This window comes from Gymnoscopelus microlampas, assembly GCF_963454915.1.
Source record: "Gymnoscopelus microlampas genome assembly, chromosome: 18".
Classification (NCBI taxonomy): domain Eukaryota; kingdom Metazoa; phylum Chordata; class Actinopteri; order Myctophiformes; family Myctophidae; genus Gymnoscopelus; species Gymnoscopelus microlampas.
This window is the reverse complement of record NC_139955.1, coordinates 27,676,795-27,701,017: the sequence shown is the minus strand read 5'-3', so window position 1 is coordinate 27,701,017 and position 24,223 is coordinate 27,676,795. Positions and strand designations below refer to the sequence as shown.

The window sequence follows — 24,223 nt, the reverse complement described above, 5'->3', positions numbered from 1 at the left end:
TTCCCAGGATTGACTATATCCTCAATAATACTGTTCCGGGACTCATCCAGGCGAGACATGAATCCATACATAGAGTGCCTTAAGAGAGCCTCACAAGTGTGGATACCGCATGTTACAAACAACTGTCTGGCACTATGCCATCTAGGGATCTTAAGTAGTATCCTCAGGGCATCATTGTAGGCCACTTTAAGCCTCCTTATGCTACCTTTCTTGTATGTGCACCCACACCACAAGAAAGCATACTGGCCTGGGCATAAAGTATGCGGCACTGCCTAGAGATATCTCTATCACCATGGAGATTGTCAGTAAAGATTTGCCCATTTTCGTAACTACTTAAACTAGACTTAGTAAACTGGGCCTGAATTGTCTCTGTACTTGGACAGTTTTTTTCTGTCTACACCAAATCTCTTTGCCAAAAATAGCTGATCTACAAACTCACGCATTGTGAGCTTGTAGATCTGCTATTTTTGGCTAATAATCCCCCAAGGGTATGGATGCTGGGATTCAAGGGGTTAAGGTGTTTTAGTGATCTTTCACAACAGAGTATATAGGGTTTAAGTGGTTAGATTACAGTCCTCATATGTATTTTAATATATAAAACTAATAAAGTAATGAGAATACATCGATCCACTGATCAGTCGGTATATCAAATAAATACATACTAACGCACCCAAGCATGATAGTCTATGGGGGACAAGACACCTACAGTATGTTCTGCAAACCACAGACTATTGTACCACACAGGCTTATGAAACTATCTCATATTTTGAAACTACTTGCAGTTTTTCACTCTATGACAGGAAACTGACGACAAAAGGATAAAGTAGTAAATAGTATAGATAAAAATAGTAGAGACATTATTTTGCTGGGGACCCCCTGAAACCTCCTCAAGGACCCCTGGGGGTCCCTGGCCTGGACCCCACTTTGAGAACCACTACAGAAGATCATATCAAATGGAAAGTAGCAAAAAGAATCGTCAAAAGTAATAACACAAAGGCATGAATTAAATGTGACTAAAGTGCACAATGCGAGGTACCAACTTTAAGGCTGACATTTTGCAATAATTATCTGAGTGCTGATTGTGGAAAACCATTGGAAACCTTAAAAAGTCATTACATTTAGCAGGACAAAATAATGCACGATTTAGAATGTCTCATATGAAAAGAATAAAACAAAACACTAATGTGGAATCTTTGGGCTTTTATTTTATTCCTGTGACAGTTACTATCACCAACATTGGTGATGTATTGAAATGAATGGTGATGTATTGAAATGAATCGTCTTCATTTTCAAAATTAATCTGATCCTGTGGCAGCTGAGATTACAAAGCACTGACCACTGGTGTCAGACTTCAGTAGGTAACGAATCAAATAAGCACAGAACTTCGAGACAATCAGAGGTCGTTGGGCACACATTTCTTATACAACTTCTGTCATGCCTTAGTGTTTGGCTTGTGAAAGGTCATGTTGACTTTATGTAAAATGGTTTCAACATTAATTTTACTTTTATAATGTCCACTACCTGCAATTCTTGAGGAAAACAAATATGGTAGCTTTCAGTAAAGAATTGAAGGATTGTACGTGCGTGTAATTCCAGAAATTAATCTCCAGGTTACCTGTTGAATGATGAATAACTAGTCGGTGCACTCACTCTCTCTGTTGTCTTAAAGAGGGTGTTTCCCGAATGCACCTGAATGTAACCAGTCTGTCTTCTCCTATGGGAACGACCCTAAACCAAGCTTACTGTAGTCACTCACTTCAGACAGAAACTTCAACTCACTTGCTGTCATCTGTTAACACAACTAATTGTATATAATCCCCGGGATTGTCTTTGTTATCTAGTTGACTTCAGAAGAGGATCATTCCAAGTAGAGGAGACAGAGCATTGGAGATGACAGACTGTTAGCACTACCGGTTGCATTATTCTTCATCAAAAGAGGGACAATTTCAGCAAATGAGGTGGCCACCATCTCAAGAAAAGGTAAACAAAGATTTTTTCAAAGACTTCTATTTTAATGCTGTTGAATGCACAACCATGTCCATCTGTTATTTGTGACTGAAATGTAAGGTCAGAATACCAGATAAATCACATTGTATTTGATGTTTTATCCATGTTTCCTTTACCCACTACTACAGTATGTTTCTTTATAATCATGGACTATCCTGTCTCTCAGACTCTCTCCTATTCCTTTTCCATTCAACATTGTCCTCAAATCTTATAATTACTCCTCTTGAGATACTGTGCTTCCCAATGTCCAGTAGTTTCTTTCATTCATCTGTTAACCTGTGCTACCACGAACAGTACAAACACTGTGCTACTCCTTTAACTCTCTAAGACTATAGCATGTGGTTTGCTTGAGCACTTTGGATCTCTTTTTTGCTTTTTAATAAATGCATAGTTGCCATTCTTAACCACTTAAACCCTATGTATATATTCGCTGATCGTTGTAACCAGGGGTCTAGGCTCCCTCCCCTTTTCCATCTACACAAAATCTCTTTGCCGTAGAGACAAATAGATTCTGTGGTTAATGGGCTCAATGAGGTTAATGTGCATAATGGTGATTGCACCATTGTGGCTTAGTAAGAAGTACGTAGACAAGTCACTGACTTTATGTAAACGTAACATACTGAACATCACTGGTTTTCAAAGTGGGGTCCGGGGACCCCAGTGGTCCTTGTGAGGGTTCCATAGGGTCCCCTAACTAGTTAATGTAGCATCAATTCAGTTTAACCACTTTAAAGTTTAAACCTATATACACTAGCTGTTTGAAAATAGCCGATCCACAAGCTCACAATAAACCGCGATGTGACACGATTTGAGCTTGTAGATCGGCTATTTTCAAAGAATCTTGACAAAATGTGGAATATTTTTTAAACATAATATCAAAATAAATCTTGGATGGGGGTCCCTGGCACAAAATATTTTCAGACTGGGGTCTGTGGTCAAATACATTCATTTTATATAAATGTAATACATATTTAATTTGCTGGAGTTAGTTTGGTTAAAAATAACCAAACTAACCAACTACTTATTCTGTCCCCTCCAGCAGAATGGCAATGGTCCAATGTCGCTGGTGGAACCTCCTGATCTGTCTGTGCACTCCATGCATTCTTCTGGCCCTGCTATTCGTCTATGTTGGCCTGATGTTGTGTTACGATATGGCAAGCATTACAAGCTCAGCAACACTTAACAGTCAACCCGGTGTGAATAAAAAGACTCACTTCATTGCCCCGGGGACTTACAGAAATGAGGGCTTTGCACCATTACCTAGCAGATTCTGGGACCTTGAACCACATGGGGGTGCTCTCTGGAATCAACTCCAACTGGTGATTGACCGCTATAACAATCCCATCCTTACTGACAGGAGAACCACAAGGGAACATAAAATAATCAACAGCAGTTATAATAATTTGATGAGGGCAAGTTTCTCTGCCATTGGAGACTTGAAAACCAGCATGAGCGACTTTGCCAAACTGCCAGAGCAGATGAAGGCGTTTGTGAGCTCAATGCACAGAAGGGAGTACCCCAACCTCATCTTGCCAAGCATGCCCTGTGGAGCAGGGCTAGAGGATGAGAAGGAGTCCCCCCTACTTCTCCTGGCCATCAAGTCTGTGGCAATGAACTTTGAGAGACGAAAGGTAATTCGTCAGACATGGGGCCAGGTCGGCTGGATGGCAGGTCAGAGGAAAAATGGAAATGTGGATGGGGAAGTAGGCAAAAGCGGAGGCTACGTCCGTAGGGTGTTCCTGCTAGCCAAACAGAGCCAGCAAGAGCCAGGTGGGGATTTGTCTGAGGAGTTACTGCAGCTGGAGAGCAGGCACTATGGAGACATCCTACAGTGGGACTTCAAAGATTCCTTCTTCAATCTCACTTTAAAAGATGTGCACTTCTGGGACTGGTTCTCACAGCACTGCAAGCAGGCCCGTTTCGTCTTTAAGGGAGATGATGATGTGTTTGTCAACACCCCGGCCATGATGGACTACCTCCTGGACCAAGAGGAGAAGCTGGGACAATCCACAGCCATGAGAGGCTTCATGGTTGGAGAGGTCTTAGGTGGAGCCACACCTATCAGAGTGAATAAGTCTAAATACTTTGTCCCAGAAAGCTTCTACAAAGGCTCATACCCTGCGTACCCAGGTGGGGGTGGGGTGGTATACTCGGGCCAGTTGACAAAACTTCTTAACCAAGTATCCAAAACGGTTCACCTGTTCCCCATTGATGATGTCTATGTGGGGATGTGTATGATTAAATTGAAGGGCTACCCCATACACCACCCTGCCTTTCTGACATTTGACTTCCGTAATCAAGAAGAAAAGCAGCCATGCGCCTACCACAAGATCTTGCTGGTTCACAAACGAAGCCCTGACCAAATCATTGAATTGTGGTCAGAGCTCAAAGAAAAACAACCCCAGTGCTGGAATGCAACTCTGAGGAACACAGAACAAAACATGACAACAAAGACCGTCAAGTTAAAGCGCCCACCAAAAAGATAATCTGATTAGATTTAAATCTTCACTGCAATCCTTTTAACAATCTTCAACAACTCAGGTTGTTCATAGGTTACCAACATCTGTATTTGTACTGTATTATTTATATCTGCATACATTTTCTAAAAGGGTGTACTAAAGAGTTAATTTTATATACTATATATATACTCTGAACAGTGTACAGTAGTTGTAGAATATTTTAACCTCTCAAAGGAGATGAATGTTTCATCAAACTTCCTCTCGTCACTCTCTCTCTCTTGGAAGTCCACGATCATAACACCAGAGGCAGCTCCACGGATCATGATTTGGCTCAACAAAGGGAATGAACTCGTTCTCATGCTATTCAACAAAAATGTGGAATGCCCTTACCAAAAGGAGTAAAAGAGTGTAAAACCCTACTCACTTTCAAAATTGCCCTAAAGATACACCTTCAGGAGGCTGCAATTCGAAAATGGCCCCCTCCTCAAACTTTTTATATATTTTATTGTACATATTTTTTACTTTTCATACAGTAACCTGTAAGCTGATTGTATGACGTTCTGGATAGTAGTGTGTATATCTGTCTGTCTCTTATATGTCATCATGATTTGTGTGCATGGGGATCTCATTTTAAACAAGCTTAGTGCTTTATGAGCCTTCCAGTTTAGACCTTGTATTGTGAATTTGTACTTCCATGTACTGTTGTTCTCATGTCTTACTAAATAAAGTACATTAATCAATCAATCTCATACAGAAACAGGAACTGTGTCCTGTGTGCTATGTAAACTTTAATTCTTCTCTCGCTGCCAGTGTTTGTCATACAGTTTGTCACACAGTAGGTATTTGTCTGATGACACATCACAGTCTTGCCTCCCCACATGTGATGTGTAGGTACTGAACAAGACATATAATATACCCATTCTTGAGATTTGGGACAAATCATGTCCTACCAAAACATTTCAAATTATTATTTATTAACACAATTTTTTTTTTGAAGTTTGTTGAAAATATATTCTTAAAGGATTTATATACATGAATTACATAAGATTTATACAATGTTTTGGTCTGGTTTCAGTTTTTTTACATCTAAACTTGCACTAACCACCCTTGTCTAAGACAAGGATTCACAACTTATTTTTTTTGTTAAAAGCATCAGATTTCTACAAAAACATCATTTAATCAGGCATTAACAGGTTTTAGCTATATTCTAAGGCCCCTGTCTCAATTCCGGGTTAAAAAAAGGCGGGAAATCTGCAAAAGGCTCTGGTAAGCTTTTACTTTTTGATAAATGCACTAAATAATATTACTATCTGGTGTGTCCCAACCATAATGTCAACTCTGTCAGTCCTTCAAAATAAACAAACAAAAAATAAAAAGATAAAATAAAAAAGTGCAATTCTATCGGCATTAATAGAACCTAAGCAACTTTGAAAAATAAATTGTCAACTCACTACGACTGTGCTGTGGAATGAAAAAAAAACGGCATTTCGTCAACTCCGTCAAACTCGGTCAGATGTCAACTCCGTCAGATATGCCACTTATGGAGATGAGACCCAAAAAAAAAGAACTGTGGGAGGTTGGCCTAGTATACATTTGTAATAGTCAACACTTTGATCTTTTAAAATATATTTCCCCAGCATAATTGAATAATATATAATAATTAATAAAAATAAAGGTTTTGTCTCGATTCTCAAGAATGGGTGATCTCTGTAACAGGATGAAGGGAAAGTATTTCTCCCACTACAATGAGACTCAAGAAAGGTTTTCAATTGACATTTTAACATGTAAGCTATCATCTATAGGGGGCCAGTTAACCAGATAACGGATAGATACTGTTGTGAAGATCCATTCAGTTTCACCCTGCAGTGCATTTGGAATAAAACTATTTTGGACCAAGACCTTAATTTCTTCCTGGATATTACTCTTAAATGAAGAGACAAATGAAGAGACTTCTTTTTACAACACCGTGCTTTTTAATTACAACCACCTGTTGATTTGGTTGAGGGGTAGTCATAGCCCTCACAACAAAACTCAACAAATGTGTCCTAATAAAATGAGGAATGTGATTAAGTGATTTGAAAGTTAAAGTCAACATAACAAAATTCAATGTAATGCAATGGGATTTAAACCAGAGGCAAAGCACTAGCTGCTATATACAGTTAGCAATCTGAAATGACTGCTTTATTCATTCTTAACCTAACCCCCCTTCCGGGTTAGGGTTAGGGTCGTTCCCTAACCCTAATCAGAGGTCGTTGGGCACACAGACATTTCTTATACAACTTCTGTCATGCCTTAGTGTTTGGCTAGTGAAAGGTATTGTCATGTTGACTTAAGGTAAAAAGGTTTCAACTTTAATTTTACTTCTATAATGTCCACTACCTACAATTCTTGAGGAAAACAAATATGGTGGCTTTCAGTAAAGAATTGAAGGATTGTACGTGCTTGTAATTCCAGAAATGAATCTCCAGGTTACCTGTTGAATGATGAATAACTAGTCGGTGCACTCACTCTCTCGGTTGGGTCAGTGGCCAGTGGGTGTTTCCTGTATGCACAGGAATGTAACCAGTCTATCTCCAATGGAAACGACCCCAAACCAAGCTTGTTGTAGTCACTCACTTCAGACAGAAACTTCAACTCACTGGCTGTCATCTGTTAACACAACTAATTGTACATACTGTAAGGATAATTCTCTGTCTCCTCTACTTGGAATGATCCTCTTCTGAAGTCAACAAGATAACAGACTGTTAGCACTACCGGTTGCATTGTTCTTCATCAAAATAGGGAAACTTTCAGAAAAGGTAAACAAAGATTTTTTCAAAGACTTCTATTTCAATGCCGTTTAATGCACACCGATCCAACCATCTTATTTGTGACTGAAAAGTAAGGTCAGCATACCAGATAAATCACATTGTATTTGATGTTTTATCCACACTACTCTAGCAGCTCTGTTTCTTTATAATCATGGACTATCCTGTCTCTCAGACTCTCCTATTCCTTTTCCATTCAACATTGTCCTCTAATCTTATAATTACTCCTCTTGAGATTCTGTGCTTCCCAATGGCACCAGTAGTTTCTTTAATTCATCTGTTAACCTGTGCTATCACGAACTGTACAAACACTGTGCTACTCCTTTAACTCTCTAAGACTATAGCATGTGGTTTGCTTGAGCACTTTGGATCTCTTTTTTGATTTTTAATAAATGCATAGTTGCCATTCTTAACCACTTGAACCCTAGTATGTACAGTATATACTTAGCTGCTCGTTATAACCAGGGGTCTAGGCTCCCTCTTCTTCTCCATCTACACAAAATCTCTTTGCCGTAGAGACAAATAGATTCTGTGGTTAATTAGGTACATTGAGGTTAATGTGCATCATGGCGATTGCACCATTGTGGCTTGGTAAGAAGTACCGTAGACAAGTCACTGACTTTATTATGTAAACGTAACATCACTGGTTTTCAAAGTGGGGTCCAGGGACCCCCATGGGTCCTTGTGAGGGTTCCATGGGGTCCCCAGCTAAACTAGTTAATGTAGCATCAATTCAGTTTAACCACTTTAAACCTATATACACTAGCTGTTTGAAAATAGCCGATCTACAAGCACACAATGCACCGCGATGTGACACGCTTTGAGCTTGTAGATCGGCTATTTTCAAAGAATCTTGACAAAATGTGGAATATTTTTTAAACATAATATCAAACCAAATCTTGAATGGGGGTCCCTGGCACAAAATATTTTCAGACTGGGGTCCGTGGTCAAATACAATTTTATATACATTTAAAACATATTTAATTTGCTGGAGTTAACACTCAAGAATAACCAAACTAACCAACTACTTATTCTGTCCCCTCCAGCAGAATGGCAAAGGTCCAATGTCGCTGGTGGAACCTCCTGATATGTCTGTGCACTCCATGCATTCTTCTGACCCTGCTATTCGTCTACGTTGGCCTGATGTTGTGTTACAATATGGCAAGCATTACAAGCGCAACAACACTTAACAGTCAACCCGGTCTGAATGAAAAGCCTCACTTCATTGCCCCGGGGACTTACAGAAATGAGGGCCTTGCCCCATTACCTAGCAGATTCTGGGACCTTGAACCACATGGGGGTGCTCTCTGGAATCAACTCCAACTGGTGATTGACCGCTATAACAATCCCATCCTTACTGACAGGAGAACCACAAGGGAACATAAAAGAATCAACAGCAGTTATACAAATCTGATGAGGGCAAGTTTTTCTGCCATTGGAGACTTGAAAACCAGCATGAGCGACTTTGCCAAACTGCCAGAGCAGATGAAGGCGTTTGTGAGCTCAATGCATAGAAGGAAGTACCCCAACCTCATCCTGCCAAGCATGCCCTGTGGAGCTGGGCAAGAGGACGAGAAGGAGTCCCCCCTGCTTCTCCTGGCCATCAAGTCTGTGGCAATGAACTTTGGGAGACGACAGGCCATTCGTCAGACATGGGGCCAGGTCGGCTGGATGGCAGGTCAGAGGAAAAATGGAAATGTGGAAGGGGAAGTAGGCAAAAGCGGAGGCTACGTCCGTAGGGTGTTCCTGCTAGCCAAACAGAGCCAGCAAGAGCCGGGTGGGGATTTGTTTGAGGAGTTACTGCAGCTGGAGAGCAGGCACTATGGAGACATCCTACAGTGGGACTTCAAAGATTCCTTCTTCAATCTCACTTTAAAAGATGTGCACTTCTGGGACTGGTTCTCACGGCACTGCAAGCAGGCCCGCTTCGTCTTTAAGGGAGATGATGACGTGTTTGTCAACACCCCGGCCATGATGGACTACCTCCTGGACCAAGAGGAGAAGCTGGGAAAATCCACAGCCATGAGAGGCTTCATGGTTGGACAGGTTATAGCTGGATCCACAGCTATCAGAGTGGAAAAGTCGAAATACTTTGTCCCAGAAAGCTTCTACAAAGGCTTATACCCTGCGTACCCAGGTGGGGGTGGGGTGGTATACTCGGGCCAGTTGACAAAACTTCTTAACAGAGTATCCAAAACGGTTCACCTGTTCCCCATTGATGATGCCTATGTGGGAATGTGTATGATTAAATTGAAGGGCTACCCCATACACCACCCTGCCTTTCTGAATTCTGACTTCCGTAATCAAGAAGAAAAGCAGCCATGCGCCTACCACAAGATCTTGCTGGTTCACAAACGAAGCCCTGACCAAATCATTGAATTGTGGTCAGAGCTCAAAGAAAAACAACCGCAGTGCTGGAATGCAACTCTGAGGAACACAGAACAAAACATGACAACAAAGACCGTCAAGTTAAAGCGCCCACCAAAAAGATAATCTGATTAGATTTAAATCTTCACTGCAATCCTTTTAACAATCTTCAACAACTCAGGTTGTTCATAGGTTACCAACATCTGTATTTGTACTGTATTATTTATATCTGCATACATTTTCTAAAAGGGTGTACTAAAGACTTCATTTTATATACTATATATATACTCTGCACAGTGTACAGTAGTTGTAGAATATTTTAACCTCTCAAAGGAGATGAATGTTTCATCAAACTTCCTCTCGTCACTCTCTCTCTCTTGGAAGTCCACGATCATAACACCAGAGGCAGCTCCACGGATCATGATTTGGCTCAACAAAGGGAATGAACTCGTTCTCATGCTATTCAACAAAAATGTGGAATGCCCTACCAAAAGGAGTAAAAGAGTGTAAAACCCTACTCACTTTCAAAACTGCCCTAAAGATACACCTTCAGGAGGCTGCAATTCGAAAATGGCCCCCGTCAAAGTCTTAACCTAACCCCCCCCCCTCCTCAAACTTTTTATATATTTTATTGTACATATTTTTTACTTTTCATACAGTAACCTGTAAGCTGATTGTATGACGTTCTGGATAGTAGTGTGTATATCTGTCTGTCTCTTATATGTCATCATGATTTGTGTGCGTGGGGATCTCATTTTAAACAAGCTTAGTGCTTTATGAGCCTTCCAGTTTAGACCTTGTATTGTGAATTTGTACTTCCATGTACTGTTGTTCACATGTCTTACTAAATAAAGTACATTAATCAATCAATCTCATACAGAAACAGGAACTGTGTCCTGGGTGCTATGTAAACTTTAATTATTCTCTCGCTGCCAGTGTTTGTCATACAGTTTGTCATACAGTAGGTATTTGTCTGATGACACATCACAGTCTTGCCTCCCCACATGTGAGGTGTAGGCACTGAACAAGACATATAATATACCCATTCTTGAGATTTGGGACAAATCATGTCCTACCAAAACATTTCAAATTATTATTTATTCACAGAATATTTTTTTTTAAGTTTGTTGAAAATATATTCTTAAAGGATTTATATACATGAATTACATAAGATTTATACAATGTTTTGGTCTGGTTTCAGTTTTTTTTTACATCTAAACTTGCACTGACCACCCTTGTCTAAGACAAGGATTCACAACTTATTTTTTTTGTTAAAAGCATCAGATTTCTACAAAAACATAATTTAATCAGGCATTAACAGGTTTTAGCTATATTCTAAGACCCCTGTCTCAATTCCGGGTTTAAAAAAAGGCGGGAAATCTGCAAAAGGCTCTGGTAAGCTTTTATTTTTTGATAAATGCACTAAATAATATTACTATCTGGTGTGTCCCAACCATAATGTCAACTCTGTCAGTCCTTCAAAATAAACAAACAAAAAATAAAAAGATAAAATAAAAAAGTGCAATTCTATTGGCATTAATAGAACCTAAGCAACTTTGAAAAATAAAGTGTCAACTCACTACGACTGTGCTGTGGAATGAAAAAAAACTGCATTTCGTCAACTCCGTTAGACTCGGTCAGATGTCAACTCCATCAGATATGCCATCTCATGGAGATGAGACCCAAAAAAAAGAACAGTGGGAGGTTGGCCTAGTAAACATTTGTAATAGTCAACACTTAGATCTTTTAAAACATATTTTCCCAGCATAATTGAATAATATATATAATAATTAATAAAAATAAAGGTTTTGTCCCGATTCTCAAGAATGGGTGATCTCTGTAACAGGATGAAGGAAAGTATTTCTCCCACTACAATGAGACTCAAGAAAGGTTTTCAATTGACATTTTAACATGTAAGCTATCATCTATAGGGGGCCAGTTAACCAGATAACGGATAGATACTGTTGTGAAGATCCATTCAGTTTCACCCTGCAGTGCATTTGGAATAAAACTATTTTGGACCAAGACCTTAATTTCTTCCTGGATATTACTCTTAAATGAAGAAACAAATGAAGAGACTTCTTTTTACAACACCGTGCTTTTCAATTACAACCACCTGTTGATTTGGTTGAGGGGCAGTCATAGCCCTCACAACACAACTCACAGATGTATTCCTTTGTAAACAAATGTGTCCTAATCAAATGAGGAATGTGATTAAGTGATTTGAAAGTTAAAGTCAACATAACAAAATTCAATGTAATGCAATGGGATTTAAACCAGAGGCAAAGCACTAGCTGCTATATACTGTTAGCAATCTGAAATTACTGCCTTATTCATTCTTAACCTACTCCCCCCCTTCCGGGTTAGGGTTAGGGTCGTTCCCTAACCCTAATCAGAGGTCGTTGGGCACACAGACATTTCTTATACAACTTCTGTCATGCCTTAGTGTTTGGCTAGTGAAAGGTATTGTCATGTTGACTTAAGGTAAAAAGGTTTCAACTTTAATTTTACTTCTATAATGTCATAATGTGTCAATGTCATAATTTCAGTAAATAATTGAAGGATTGTACGTGCTTGTAATTCCACAAATGAATCTCCAGGTTACCTGTTGAATGATGAATAACTAGTCGGTGCACTCACTCTCTCGGTTGGGTCAGTGGCCAGTGGGTGTTCACCGTTTCCTGTATGCACAGGAATGTAACCAGTCTATCTCCAATGGAAACGACCCCAAACCAAGCTTGTTGTAGTCACTAACTTCAGACAGAAACTTCAACTCACTGGCTGTCATCTGTTAACACAACTAATTGTACATACTGTAAGGATAATTCTCTGTCTCCTCTACTTGGAATGATCCTCTTCTGAAGTCAACAAGATAACAGACTGTTAGCACTACCGGTTGCATTGTTCTTCATCAAAATAGGGAACATTTCAGAAAAGGTAAACAAAGACTTTTTCAAAGACTTCTATTTTAATGCTGTTGAATGCACAACCATGTCCATCTGTTATTTGTGATTGAAATGTATGGTCAGCATACCAGATAAATCACATTGTATTTGATGTTTTATCCACACTACTCTAGCAGCTGTTTCTTTATAATCATGGACTATCCTGTCTCTCAGACTCTCCTATTCCTTTTCCATTCAACATTGTCCTCTAATCTTATAATTACTCCTCTTGATATAGTGAGCTTCCCAATGGCACAGTAGTTTATTTATTTCATCTGTTAACCTGTGCTACCACGAACAGTACAAACACGGTGCTACTCCTTTGACTCTCTAAGACTATAGCATGTGGTTTGCTTTAGCACTTTGGATCTCTTTTTTGCTTTTTAATAAATGCATAGTTGCCATTCTTAACCACTTGAACCCTAGTAGTATGTATATACTTCGCTGCTCGTTATAACCAGGGGTCTACGCTCCCTCTTCTTCTCCATCTACACAAAATCTCTTTGCCGTAGAGACAAATAGATTCTGTGGTTAATGAGGTACATTGAGGTTAATGTGCATCATGGCGAATGCACCATTGTGGCTTGGTAAGAAGTACCGTAGACAAGTCACTGACTTTCTTATATAAACGTAACATCACTGGTTTTCAAAGTGGGGTCCAGGGACCCCCATGGGTCCTTGTGAGGGTTCCATGGGGTCCCCAGCTAAACTAGTTAGCATCAATTCAGTTTAACCACTTTAAAACCTATATACACTAGCTGTTTGAAAATAGCCGACCTACAAGCACACAATTTGCTGGAGTTAACACTCAAGAATAACCAAACTAACCAACTACTTATTCTGTCCCCTCCAGCAGAATGGCAAAGGTCCAATGTCGCTGGTGGAACCTCCTGATCTGTTTGTGCACTCCATGCATTCTTCTGACCCTGCTATTCGTCTACGTTGGCCTGATGTTGTGTTACAATATGGCAAGCATTACAAGCGCAACAACACTTAACAGTCAACCCGGTCTGAATGAAAAGCCTCACTTCATTGCCCCGGGGACTTACAGAAATGAGGGCCTTGCCCCATTACCTAGCAGATTCTGGGACCTTGAACCACATGGGGGTGCTCTCTGGAATCAACTCCAACTGGTGATTGACCGCTATAACAATCCCATCCTTACTGACAGGAGAACCACAAGGGAACATAAAAGAATCAACAGCAGTTATACAAATCTGATGAGGGCAAGTTTTTCTGCCATTGGAGACGTGAAAACCAGCATGAGTGACTTTGCCAAACTGCCAGAGCAGATGAAGGCATTTGTGAGCTCAATGCATAGAAGGGAGTACCCCAACCTCATCCTGCCAAGCATGCCCTGTGGAGCAGGGCTAAAGGATGAGAAGGAGTCCCCCCTGCTTCTCCTGGCCATCAAGTCTGTGGCAATGAACTTTGGGAGACGACAGGTCATTCGTCAGACATGGGGCCAGGTCGGCTGGATGGCAGGTCAGAGGAAAAATGGAAATGTGGATGGGGAAGTAGGCAAAAGCGGAGGCTACGTCCGTAGGGTGTTCCTGCTAGCCAAACAGAGCCAGCAAGAGCTGGGTGGGGATTTGTTTGAGGAGTTACTGCAGCTGGAGAGCAGGCACTATGGAGACATCCTACAGTGGGACTTCAAAGATTCCTTCTTCAATCTCACTTTAAAAGATGTGCACTTCTGGGACTGGTTCTCACGGCACTGCAAGCAGGCCCGCTTCGTCTTTAAGGGAGATGATGACGTGTTTGTCAACACCCCGGCCATGATGGACTATCTCCTCGACCAAGAGGAGAAGCTGGGAAAATCCACAGCCATGAGAGGCTTCATGGTTGGACAGGTTTTAGGTGGATTCACAGCTATCAGAGTGGAAAAGTCAAAATACTTTGTCCCAGAAAGCTTCTACAAAGGCTTATACCCTGCGTACCCAGGTGGGGGTGGGGTGGTATACTCGGGCCAGTTGACAAAACTTCTTAACCAAGTATCCAAAACGGTTCACCTGTTCCCCATTGATGATGTCTATGTGGGAATGTGTATGATTAAATTGAAGGCCTCCCCCATACACCACCCTGCCTTTCTGACATTTGACTTCTATAATCAAGAAGAAAAGCAGCCATGCGCCTACCACAAGATCTTGCTGGTTCACAAACGAAGCCCTGACCAAATCATTAAATTGTGGTCAGAGCTCAAAGAAAAACATCCCCAGTGCTGGAATGTAGCTCTGAGGGGAACAGAACAAAACATAACAAAGACCGTCAAGTTAAAGCGCCCACCAAAAAGAGAATCTGACTACATATAAATCTTCACTGCAATCCTTTTAACAATCTTCTATCAACTCAAAAAGAAAATCTAAAAAGAAAAAATAATTTCGTCCTTACTGTAGTCCATAGATTTAGTCATCTTTACAAATTTGTTTTATTGTCTTTTTCCTCTTTTGCGCAGTTTGTTTTTATTTCTTTATTGCACCGCTGCTCCCCTTGTTAACTTGTATTATTTTGTATTGTTCTTATTGAACTTTTAATCCTTGTTATTTAATGACCTCTTCCATGAAGGAAAGGATTACAAATAAGCCGGCCGGCTTCTTCCTTTCCTTGCACAGCAACTTGTTTTCTTTGATATGTATGGTTTCTATATACGTTTTTACAACAATGTGCTAAATAAACTTAGCTAAATCACAGTCTCGCCTCCCAACGTGTGTAGGCACTGAACAAGACTTGTTATCACTACATATCACTGTAGACCAATGTAACAGGATGAAGGGAAATATTTCTCACACTACAATGAGACTCAAGAAATGTTTTCAATTGACATTTTAACATGTAAGCTATCATATATAGGGGGATTCAAGCCAGTTAACAAGATGACAGATAGATACCGGTACTGTTGTGCAGATACACCCAGTTTCACCCTGCAGTGCATTTGGAATAGAACTCTTTTGTACCAAGAACTTAATTTCTTCTTGGATATTATATATATATACTCTTAAATGAAGAGACAAAATTAAGAGACTTCTTTTTACAACACCGTGCTTTTTAATTACAACCACCTGTTGATTTGGTTGAGGGTCATAGCCCTCACAACACAAGTCACAGATGTATTCCTTTGTAAACAAATGTGTTGTAATAAAATCAGGAATGTACTTAAGTGATTTGAAAGTTGAAGTCAACGTCACAAAGTTCAATGTAATGCAATGTGAGTTAAACCCGAGGCAAAGCACTAGCTGCTATATACTGTAAGCAATCTGAAATGACGGCCTTATTCATTTTCACAGACACATTTGCAGAGGTAAAATCAACATGCAAATGTTTAAATTAAGTCTCAGTATTACAGAAATTATATTGTCTCAGAATTACTCATGTGGGATTCCTTTTGTTCCATCCCTGCAGTTCACTAGCAAGATCTTTAAGATTGCTCGTTTTTAAGGCAGTGACTGCTTGAAAACAAGGTAAAGGTGCATTATCAAGTATGGGAAAAATTCACATGCCATTTGCGGTTTCCCATTAGAATTGAAGTGGATTCCCTGTATGCAAAATGGCTGCTGTGACTGAGCTGCAATGAGGAGCTTTTACATCAAGTGGAAGCAGAGGACAGCTCAAAATCTTCTATCAGCATTGCAGCCGAGTACACTGCCAGATGATTTCAAATAGCTCCCAGTGCCCACTGTCTCAGAGTGTCCGAGAATGCTCCCAACTAGGAACTGATCTCTGTCCTTTCTTTGTCATCCTCCTCCTCTTCTTCATCATCACTCTCACTGTAGTGGTAGTTAGAGCGATTAGTGTTGACAAATAAGTCACTCTCATCATCTTCAGAGTCACTATTTTCCTCCTCATCCCGCACCGCTTCCTTTCCCTGCTGTCCGTCTGTCTTCTCCTGAGACACCGGCTCTTCTGTAAAACCCTCCGGCCTAAAGGAAGGCAATCGAAAAGAAAACATATGATGACCTACCGGTTAACATCATGCCAAAAAACATTTGATTGGGGGGAATTATTGTCTGTGTGTTTGCTTATCTGTGCTTATATGCACGTACAAACACTCACCAGAGCTGTCTTTTTTGCAGGTGCTGAATGTTGTCTCTGTAGAGAATAAAACTGATCTCTGCCTTCACCTTCTCTCCCTCCTCAATGGGGTCCACAATCACATAGTCACCTTGGGGGATAGAGAGAGCCCAGGCAATTTGTACATATACACAGGGGTGCACATAACTTTTTAGGTCTGGTACGCAGAAGAGCACCTGGACATGTGACTTGGTGCGCATGGCGCCCGTCCCGTTTTGTCAACGGGGGGGGGGGGGGGGGGGGTCAGCCCGGACAGTTTTGTCAACGGGGGGGGGGGGGGGGGGTCAGCACGGTGCCCACCGGACAGTTTTGTCAACGGGGGGGGGAGAAAAAAAGGACGATCTGCTTCTAAACTCCGCCGATTTTCGCCGTTTTTTTTCTCACGCTGTTAGATAAAGCCCACAAGGTTGGTGCCCTGTGCTGCTGCGCTGATTTTATCCGCCAGATTGGGACGTTCACGGCATATTTTGCACCATTACGGTGCGTTCATCATCGGTGACGAGTGCCTCTAACAGCCGCTGCTGGCTGCGTGCACGCCGCGAGGCAATGCGGGGCGATGCGAGGCGACGCGAGTCATATCTCTACCCCTCCGCCTAATGGCTGTACATGGGGCCGACGGGTGCTTTAGAGTGATTGTGTGAGTGTGGCTTCAGGAAGTAAATTCCTAGCCTCGATCTCCAGGCTTTTATTTTTTAGTTTTGCTAAAAAATAAAAGCTTGGAAATTCCTGTCCCAGCTGTTGGTGCGCAAAAGCGCCTCGCGTTGCCTGATGTGGTGCGCATTTTTTATTTTGGGTGCGCATGCGCACCTGCGCACCAGTTATGTGCACCCCTGCATATACAACTGTTAACAGGATATGCTGGGACAGAACAAGTAATCTTAAATACATCTAAATTACAATATTATGAACTATGGCAATTTCCATATGGCAGCAGCTGCAACTAATAGCACCAGAGAGAGAGAGAGAGAGAGAGAGATGGGGGGGGGGGGGGGCATGAATCAAGTATCAATGTATTGTATTTGATATATGTATTTATATCAAATGATGAAAAATTACGCCACACCATCCTAGGTTACAATAACATTATTGCATTGGCCTATCAATTGGTTTTGTAACTAAACCATTAAAAAAACAAAAGCTTCAACGGTCAACTTAAGTCTGGTATCCTTGTCATTTGTTCTTGTATAGCCTTGCATACTAGCCTTGTTCATTGGGCTAACATGACAATGCTAATGCAGAATCCCAACACAGTATGCAGTGAAGACAAAGCTCCGAGGCAGGAGCTTTCAAATAAAATCAACGCCAAAATAATCATTCCCCACCAATGTTTCTTTTTGAAAGGTGTCTGAGGAGGCAACGTCTCTTCCATTGACAGCGTGAGGCAGAAAAGTCCAGTCTGATTGTATTAAACTACAATACTCACCAATATTTCACTTCTACAGACACCTTTGGTTATCTTCTTAGTTTGTCTCTGTAAAAACAGTTTTTCTTCTTCTGCAGTGTTTTACACCTGCGTGTGCTGAGTGTGGGAGCGAAGTTGTTTTGGGGAGCGCTCGTTTTAAAATCACTGTGTACCACCTGTTTTGAGTGGTACACAAGTCCTAAGCGGCCAAGCATAAAATAGGGCCCTTTAAGTTACATTTTTAGACCTTTTCTAAAAGATGGAATGTTGGGAAAAGATAGGATAGAAGGTTAGAGAGAGGGGTAGAGAGCACTGCACTAATTTATACCTTTTATTGTACAGTCTATATATCCACATTACATGGATATACATATTCTGCATGCTCCCCAATGCTGCTAGAGGGTTTTTACCCCTACCTGCCTCTATTAACCTGTACCATTCTTATCTTTTTTTTAATTATATGCAGTATTATCATTAGCTTGTTATACAGCAATTGTTAGCACAGTCTGCAGAGCATGCCACACTAACATTTCGCTGCTTAATCCTGTATGAATGAGTGAGAAATAAACCCTCTTGAATCACAAGGTACAGGGAACAAGTGATGCGACTTAGATCATTACAGATCATTACAAATCTGTGGACTTTTTGGTTGAGCCACCAGGATTATCTGATAAACCAACTCTTTATGAGCACTCCCTAATGAGATTCCACCGCTAAAAAGATCCCTGTGAAAAAAAGTGTCACTATATCATTTACCTCTCTTTATCCAGAGGTTCTTCCGGAACTTGGTGGGCATGCTCACCAGAAAGGCCTCGCCCTGTGCAGTGACAGCCTCATGCAGGTTGTTGCCACGGCTACCGATAACCTGTAAGAGCACCAAGTGAAACTAATAAGACCAAAGGACAGGGGAGAAGGTACTCGTTTGGAGAGTGCATAAAATACTGTAGCACAATTAAAAATGGTATGTGTTGCAAAATGTACATTGCTTCCTTGTTTTGTGTAGCTTGACTGACTAAAGCTACAATCTGCAAAATATTTGAATGAATAAAATGTTACCCAATCTGTATGGTAATTTTGGTAAAGTAAGTTAATCTGCAGTAGTTGGAGGTGGTCTCCCTGTTCTTTCATTGAGAAATGTAGACCCTGGTGTTTAGTAGGACATCTACTTGTTGACAAGTAGTACTGACTGACGCTCCCTAGCCCTAGAATGGCTGTAATATCATGTACATTTCATGTATTCCATATACTCAGCCATGGATCACTCCCATGCAATCCTGTGTTGGGGAGTCATCAAGGCGGCATTACAAGTTGTGTGCGCGTGTGTAGTGTACTCACCTAATAATGAATTGCTGCAACTTGGGGTCAGCTATTGTCATCTAGTTTCATATCCATTTGCAAATTCTGGCAGAAAACGTATGTTTACAAAAATATCTCCACTTTTCCACAAGCTTTACACGGACCACATTCTCTCCACTTTCCCTCGTGAGCACAAACGGTATGGGGCACACAATCGACAGGTGTCATTAATTACCCCGCATCAACCACAACTCACCTGTCAGTTGTCTTGCCCCATACCGAATGCATACCTGCAAAACACTCCTGAATTTAGCAGGAGACTCCAGAATGTTTACCCTGTATCCTGCTGTGCATCTGAATTGTAATTTCTCCTGAAAATACCCTTTATTTTGGACCACTCACCACAGAGGTAAGGGGTATAAGTGAGCATGCCCATGGGTGTTACACACCCCACTGATATGCAGCTAGGGCCATAATGTTAATACTAAGTCAGTGAATACTAAGTTAAAACCAAGTCAGGCCCCCCCACCCACCAGAAAATCTCCTTATTTCTCACAGTCTATGTTGGCAGCAATGGCAGGTATGCGTATGTGCTCACTAGAGGAAGTGGAGAAAATGTGGTCCATGTGAAACTCATGGAAAAGTGTAGCCCCGTTTGGAACCTCACCCTCCACGATTGCTCCGAGTTAAGGTCCTGCTTCGTAGGGTGCCGGCAGAGTGTGACAGCGGCGAACGGTGGCCAACAGTACCGACTAGTTACCCTTTTCTGCACATCGTATCCAAAAAGTAAAGGTAGTCCTCCCTGCTCTCAGATGTTTGCAAATTTCACAGAAAAGAAAATGTAAGCAACGGGTTGAAACAAGCATTTAAATCGCTTTTTTAGTCAGCCTGTGCCAGGCAGTTGTTAGCAGTCTGCAGAGCATACCAGACTAACATTTCGCTGCTTAATCCTGTATGAGTGAGTGACAAATAAACCCTCTTGAATCACGAGGTACAGGGAGCAGGTGATGTGACTCAGATCATCACAAATCTGTGGACTATCTGGTTGAGCCACCAGGATTAACTGATAAACCAACCCTTTATGAGCACTCCCTAATTCCACTGCTAAAAGATCCCTGTGTAAAAAGTAGTGTCACTATATAATTTACCTCTTTATCCAGAGGTTCTTCAGGAACTTCCGAAACGGGAGCAGTACTGACTGACTCCTGCCGTCGGGGGGGTCCACTCGGGTTGAATGGGAAAACATGGCACAGGCTGACTAAATAAGCGATTCAAACGCTTGTTTCAACCCTTCGCTTAAATGTTCTTTTCTGCCAGAATTTCAAACATCTGAGAGCAGGGAGGACTACCTTTACTTTTCGGATACGATGGGTGGAAAAAGGTAAAAAACGGTACATTTCATCTGTGTCACGTTCTGCCGGCACCCTACAAAGCAGAACCTCATCTCAGAGCTATATAGCCGAGGGAGAGGTTCCGATCGGAGCTAGGAAAAGTGGAGATATTTTACTAAACACAAGTTTTTTCGAAGAACTTTCAAATGGATATGAAACAAGATGACGATAGCTGACCCCAAGTGGCAGCAATTAATTATTGAGCGAGTACACACTCAGTGCTCTCCCCTGGACAAGCGGTTGTTGCCTCTTGGAAGAGTATTCAAATCCGGTCAGGACATAAAATGTATGGATTGCAGCTGCTGTAACTTTCTGTAAGGTAGTACTAGTAATGTTATGTTTTCTAGAATAAAGTGCAATGACAACCAACCTTCACTATCTGTTGATTTCCTGTAGGAATGACAAAGTCCCCCAGGACCTCCTTGACAACATGTTTGCGTTTTGTGGCCTGTGACATTATTGAGGTTGAGCTTCAGTTCTCTAGACCAGCTGTGGAAGAGGTGTGTGTCTGTGATGCTTGGAGCTTCCGTTTTCTTAGCCAGCTGAAACGGAAGAGAGTGTGTTGGCGATGCTTGTTGGAGATGGCATCCAAAACGGTACCTAAGCTAAATGGCCAAGAAATTAGCTTTTAAAGAGTTGGCAGATACTGCTATTGATCAATACTGTATGTTTAAAGGCAGGGTAAAAGATTATTATTTCTATTTTAATAAAGTGTTAAATAGCTCTATATTCTGATCTCATCTCAATCATTGCACACTGAACCATAGCATTGAACGAGCATACCATTCAAAGTAATAGGGCGACCAAATGGATACAGGATAGGTGGGCACTAGGGACATCTGGGCACCTCGATGTAAAATTGGCTATTTTGCACAAAATGTTAATTGTTTTGTAATGTAATATGCATGATGTGCACAGTACATCATTATCAGACAGGTGCCCAGATGTCCCTATAGTGCCCAACTTTCCTGTTCAGTAACAGGGGTCTCTCCAGCTCTTAAGTAAAGAGAAAATGCCTTTCAATCAGCACGGTGGACAGAGAACTCATACAGGATGCAGCCAGGATAAACAAGTGAAATTGGAAGTGATGACACAAAGAAATCGGTCCCCCTGTTGAAGACCCCTGCTCTATAGCAATGATTACTATCAGAATATCTTTAACGTTTTCACAAAAAAATTCGTAATGGGTCTAGTTTTAACCAACAAATATCACGACCTTAACTGAAGACATGCTGAAGCAACAAGCTCACCAAGTCACGTGAAGGTGTTTAATTTAACAGTTAGTAACTACTAATCTAATACACGTCCATTTAAAGGCTTTAATGCATACTAATAGTTTAAAATGTCATAATACGCAGAATAGAAAAGATTAAAAGAACGTTGCTACCTATTTAGCTAACCTAGGCAGTCTGGACAGATGCTACTGCTAGCCTAGCTGACCAAACAACCAACCCAAAACGTGATGATAATAATTCACTCTAAAAAGTTACATAAATACCTTGATGGATAGAAAGGGAGTTAATATGTCACTTTAGATGACAGCAGCCTGACAATAGGTGTGTATCTGACCTCAGGATAAGAACAAATACGCTTGGATGGAGATTTGTTTTCAGTAAACACGTACTACACCTCATGTGCTCCCAAGGCAGTGTTGCCAAATTCTGCGAGAGAAATAAGCAACCAGGTCTAGGAAAACAAGCCTACAAGAAGCAACTAGGCCACATGAGCACTTTGCTATTTCAAAGAACTCTCCCAATAAAATGTGGTCTATTTGGAATATTTTTTTAAAACATTCCAACAATACAAATGCTCTCTGGCACAAAACCTTTTCATGAAAATTATTGAGAACCGTTTAAATAATAATAAAACAATTGTGAAGCAAGCTTAAATAAGCACGTACACTTTAGAAACAACCCCAAAAAAACCTGCAACCCGCAACTACCAATATTTACAAGCAACTTCACAGAAAAAGAAGCCCAAAGTCGCTTATAAAAAGCCGACATGGCAACGCTGCTTTCTTTCCACCAGTACCGTCGGAAAGGCTGTTTTTAATTCTGAATTAACCAGTGTGATCCGGTCTATAGCCCGCCTACTGTATCCGGTCACTTGCGGCCACACACACACACACACACACACACACACACACACACACACACACACACACACACACACACACACACACACACACACACACACACACACACACACACACACACACACACACACACACACACACACACACACACACACACACACACACACACACACACACATATGCGCACAGTTTCTGTATCCGCTCTATACTCAGACCGGATTAACAACTTGATGCCATTCTTGTGCGTACTGCGTAGAGGTAGAACTGCACGCACGCACGCACACACGCGCACGCGCACGCACGCACACACACACACACACACACACCCACACACACACACACGTGCGACTTTCGTTTCTTATTTTCAACATAAGATCGATGGTGATGCTGGTGATTTTCAACTGAGCTTTTTTTTTTTTTTTTGAAGGTGACCCTTTTTTGAGTTCATTGTTTCATTGACAATTTCTTCTATATAAGGTTCCCATGAACTTACAGTGGTTAATGTAAGTGTGCTTTCCATTCCCCAAATGGAAATAATATATAGGACCACAATGGAAACAAGTTCCTAGGACTTTTGTGTTATCCTTTTAGCTTTAATGTCTTACTGTACCTGTCTAATAATGTCTGACTAATAAAGTATTCAATCAAAAAAAAAAATGAAAGCACCTGCTATCCTGTCCTATCCTGTGTCTGGACTCACAGCACATAAAGGATATTTGACCGCATCAAACAAGAGGTGGACCAGGGCAAATACTGCAGCATGGTCAAGCTAGACCTCCAAAAGGCTTTTGACACCGTTAATCACTCTATTTTGATTGATAATCTAAAAGCAATTGGTTTTGATAGTACATCGGTGAGCTGGATGCAATTGTATCAGGGGGGGGGAGAGAACAGGTGGTGGAGGTGAACGGAATCCTGTCCACCCCCCTCCTAGTGAGCTGTGGCGTTCCGCAAGGAAGCAAACTAGGATCTTTACTGTTCCTGATATATGTAAACGACATGTCATCAGCTTGTGACCGCAACCTGTTCCTGTTCACGGATGACTCGGCTCTGCTGGTCTCGGAATGCAATTCGAAACTGGCCCCTGTAAAAGTCAAAACCTAGCCCCCCCCCCCCCCCCCCTAAAATATTTACTGTACATATTTCTTGTTTTTCTTTTTCCTAAACTGTTTTTATGATGTTCTGCATAGTAGTGTATATCTGTCTGTCATTTAATGTCACTATGAATTGAGTACAAGGGACCCCAATGGAAACAAGGCAATGGTTTTCTTGGGTTTTTTAATTCCTATTAGCTGACCGTGTATTGAACTGTACCTTCATGTGCTTTTTTCTGCAAACTTCTGATAAAGTATTCAATCAATCAATCAATCAATCAATCAATCAATC

At 41.1% G+C, this 24,223-nt stretch overlaps 3 protein-coding genes across 7 annotated transcripts; 2 read left to right on the top strand and 1 right to left on the bottom strand.

Annotated features, from left to right (window-relative positions):
* Positions 1-1,768: 1,768 nt before the first annotated feature.
* LOC311065599 (N-acetyllactosaminide beta-1,3-N-acetylglucosaminyltransferase 2-like) lies at positions 1,769-10,634 on the top strand. 4 transcript variants are annotated; one of them, XM_084086031.1, is made up of 2 exons: positions 1,769-1,980; positions 8,323-10,634. In XM_084086031.1, exon 2 carries the CDS (start codon positions 8,324-8,326, stop codon positions 9,764-9,766), a length of 1,443 nt encoding a protein of 480 aa, XP_083942157.1. In that variant the 5' UTR covers positions 1,769-1,980; position 8,323; the 3' UTR covers positions 9,767-10,634. The 4 variants fall into 4 exon arrangements, with proteins under 4 accessions (XP_083942157.1, XP_083942155.1, XP_083942158.1 ...); XM_084086029.1 differs by having other exon boundaries at positions 8,320-10,634; XM_084086032.1 differs by lacking the exon at positions 8,323-10,634 and adding an exon at positions 3,050-5,225.
* A 2,851-nt stretch (positions 10,635-13,485) lies between these two features.
* LOC311034293 (N-acetyllactosaminide beta-1,3-N-acetylglucosaminyltransferase 2-like) lies at positions 13,486-15,442 on the top strand. Its single transcript, XM_084042151.1, has one exon. It carries the CDS (start codon positions 13,536-13,538, stop codon positions 14,895-14,897), a length of 1,362 nt encoding a protein of 453 aa, XP_083898277.1. The 5' UTR covers positions 13,486-13,535; the 3' UTR covers positions 14,898-15,442.
* Positions 15,443-15,619: 177 nt separating this feature from the next.
* Positions 15,620-22,384, bottom strand: eif1ad (eukaryotic translation initiation factor 1A domain containing). 2 transcript variants are annotated; one of them, XM_084042153.1, is made up of 5 exons: positions 22,241-22,384; positions 21,113-21,284; positions 18,812-18,920; positions 16,636-16,744; positions 15,620-16,502 (listed from the first exon to the last, which is right to left on the bottom strand). In XM_084042153.1, the coding sequence occupies exons 2-5, from the start codon at positions 21,197-21,199 to the stop codon at positions 16,289-16,291; spliced, it is 519 nt and encodes a 172-aa protein (XP_083898279.1). In that variant the 5' UTR covers positions 21,200-21,284; positions 22,241-22,384; the 3' UTR covers positions 15,620-16,288. The 2 variants fall into 2 exon arrangements, with proteins under 2 accessions (XP_083898279.1, XP_083898280.1); XM_084042154.1 differs by having other exon boundaries at positions 22,130-22,248.
* Positions 22,385-24,223: the final 1,839 nt, after the last annotated feature.

What these genes read in the sequence shown, in the direction of transcription:
- LOC311034293 (XM_084042151.1), top strand. Translation starts at nt 13,536, where the DNA reads ATGTTGTGTTACAATATGGCAAGCATTACAAGCGCAACAACACTTAAC.
- eif1ad (XM_084042153.1), bottom strand. Translation starts at nt 21,199, where the DNA reads ATGTCACAGGCCACAAAACGCAAACATGTTGTCAAGGAGGTCCTGGGG. An exon ending in GAACCTCTGGATAAAGAGAG is followed by an intron (nt 16,745 to 18,811) that starts GTAAATGATATA and finishes CTATCCCCCAAG; the next exon opens with GTGACTATGTGATTGTGGAC. An exon ending in CTGCAAAAAAGACAGCTCTG is followed by an intron (nt 16,503 to 16,635) that starts GTGAGTGTTTGT and finishes GCCTTCCTTTAG; the next exon opens with GCCGGAGGGTTTTACAGAAG.
- LOC311065599 (XM_084086031.1), top strand. Translation starts at nt 8,324, where the DNA reads ATGGCAAAGGTCCAATGTCGCTGGTGGAACCTCCTGATATGTCTGTGC.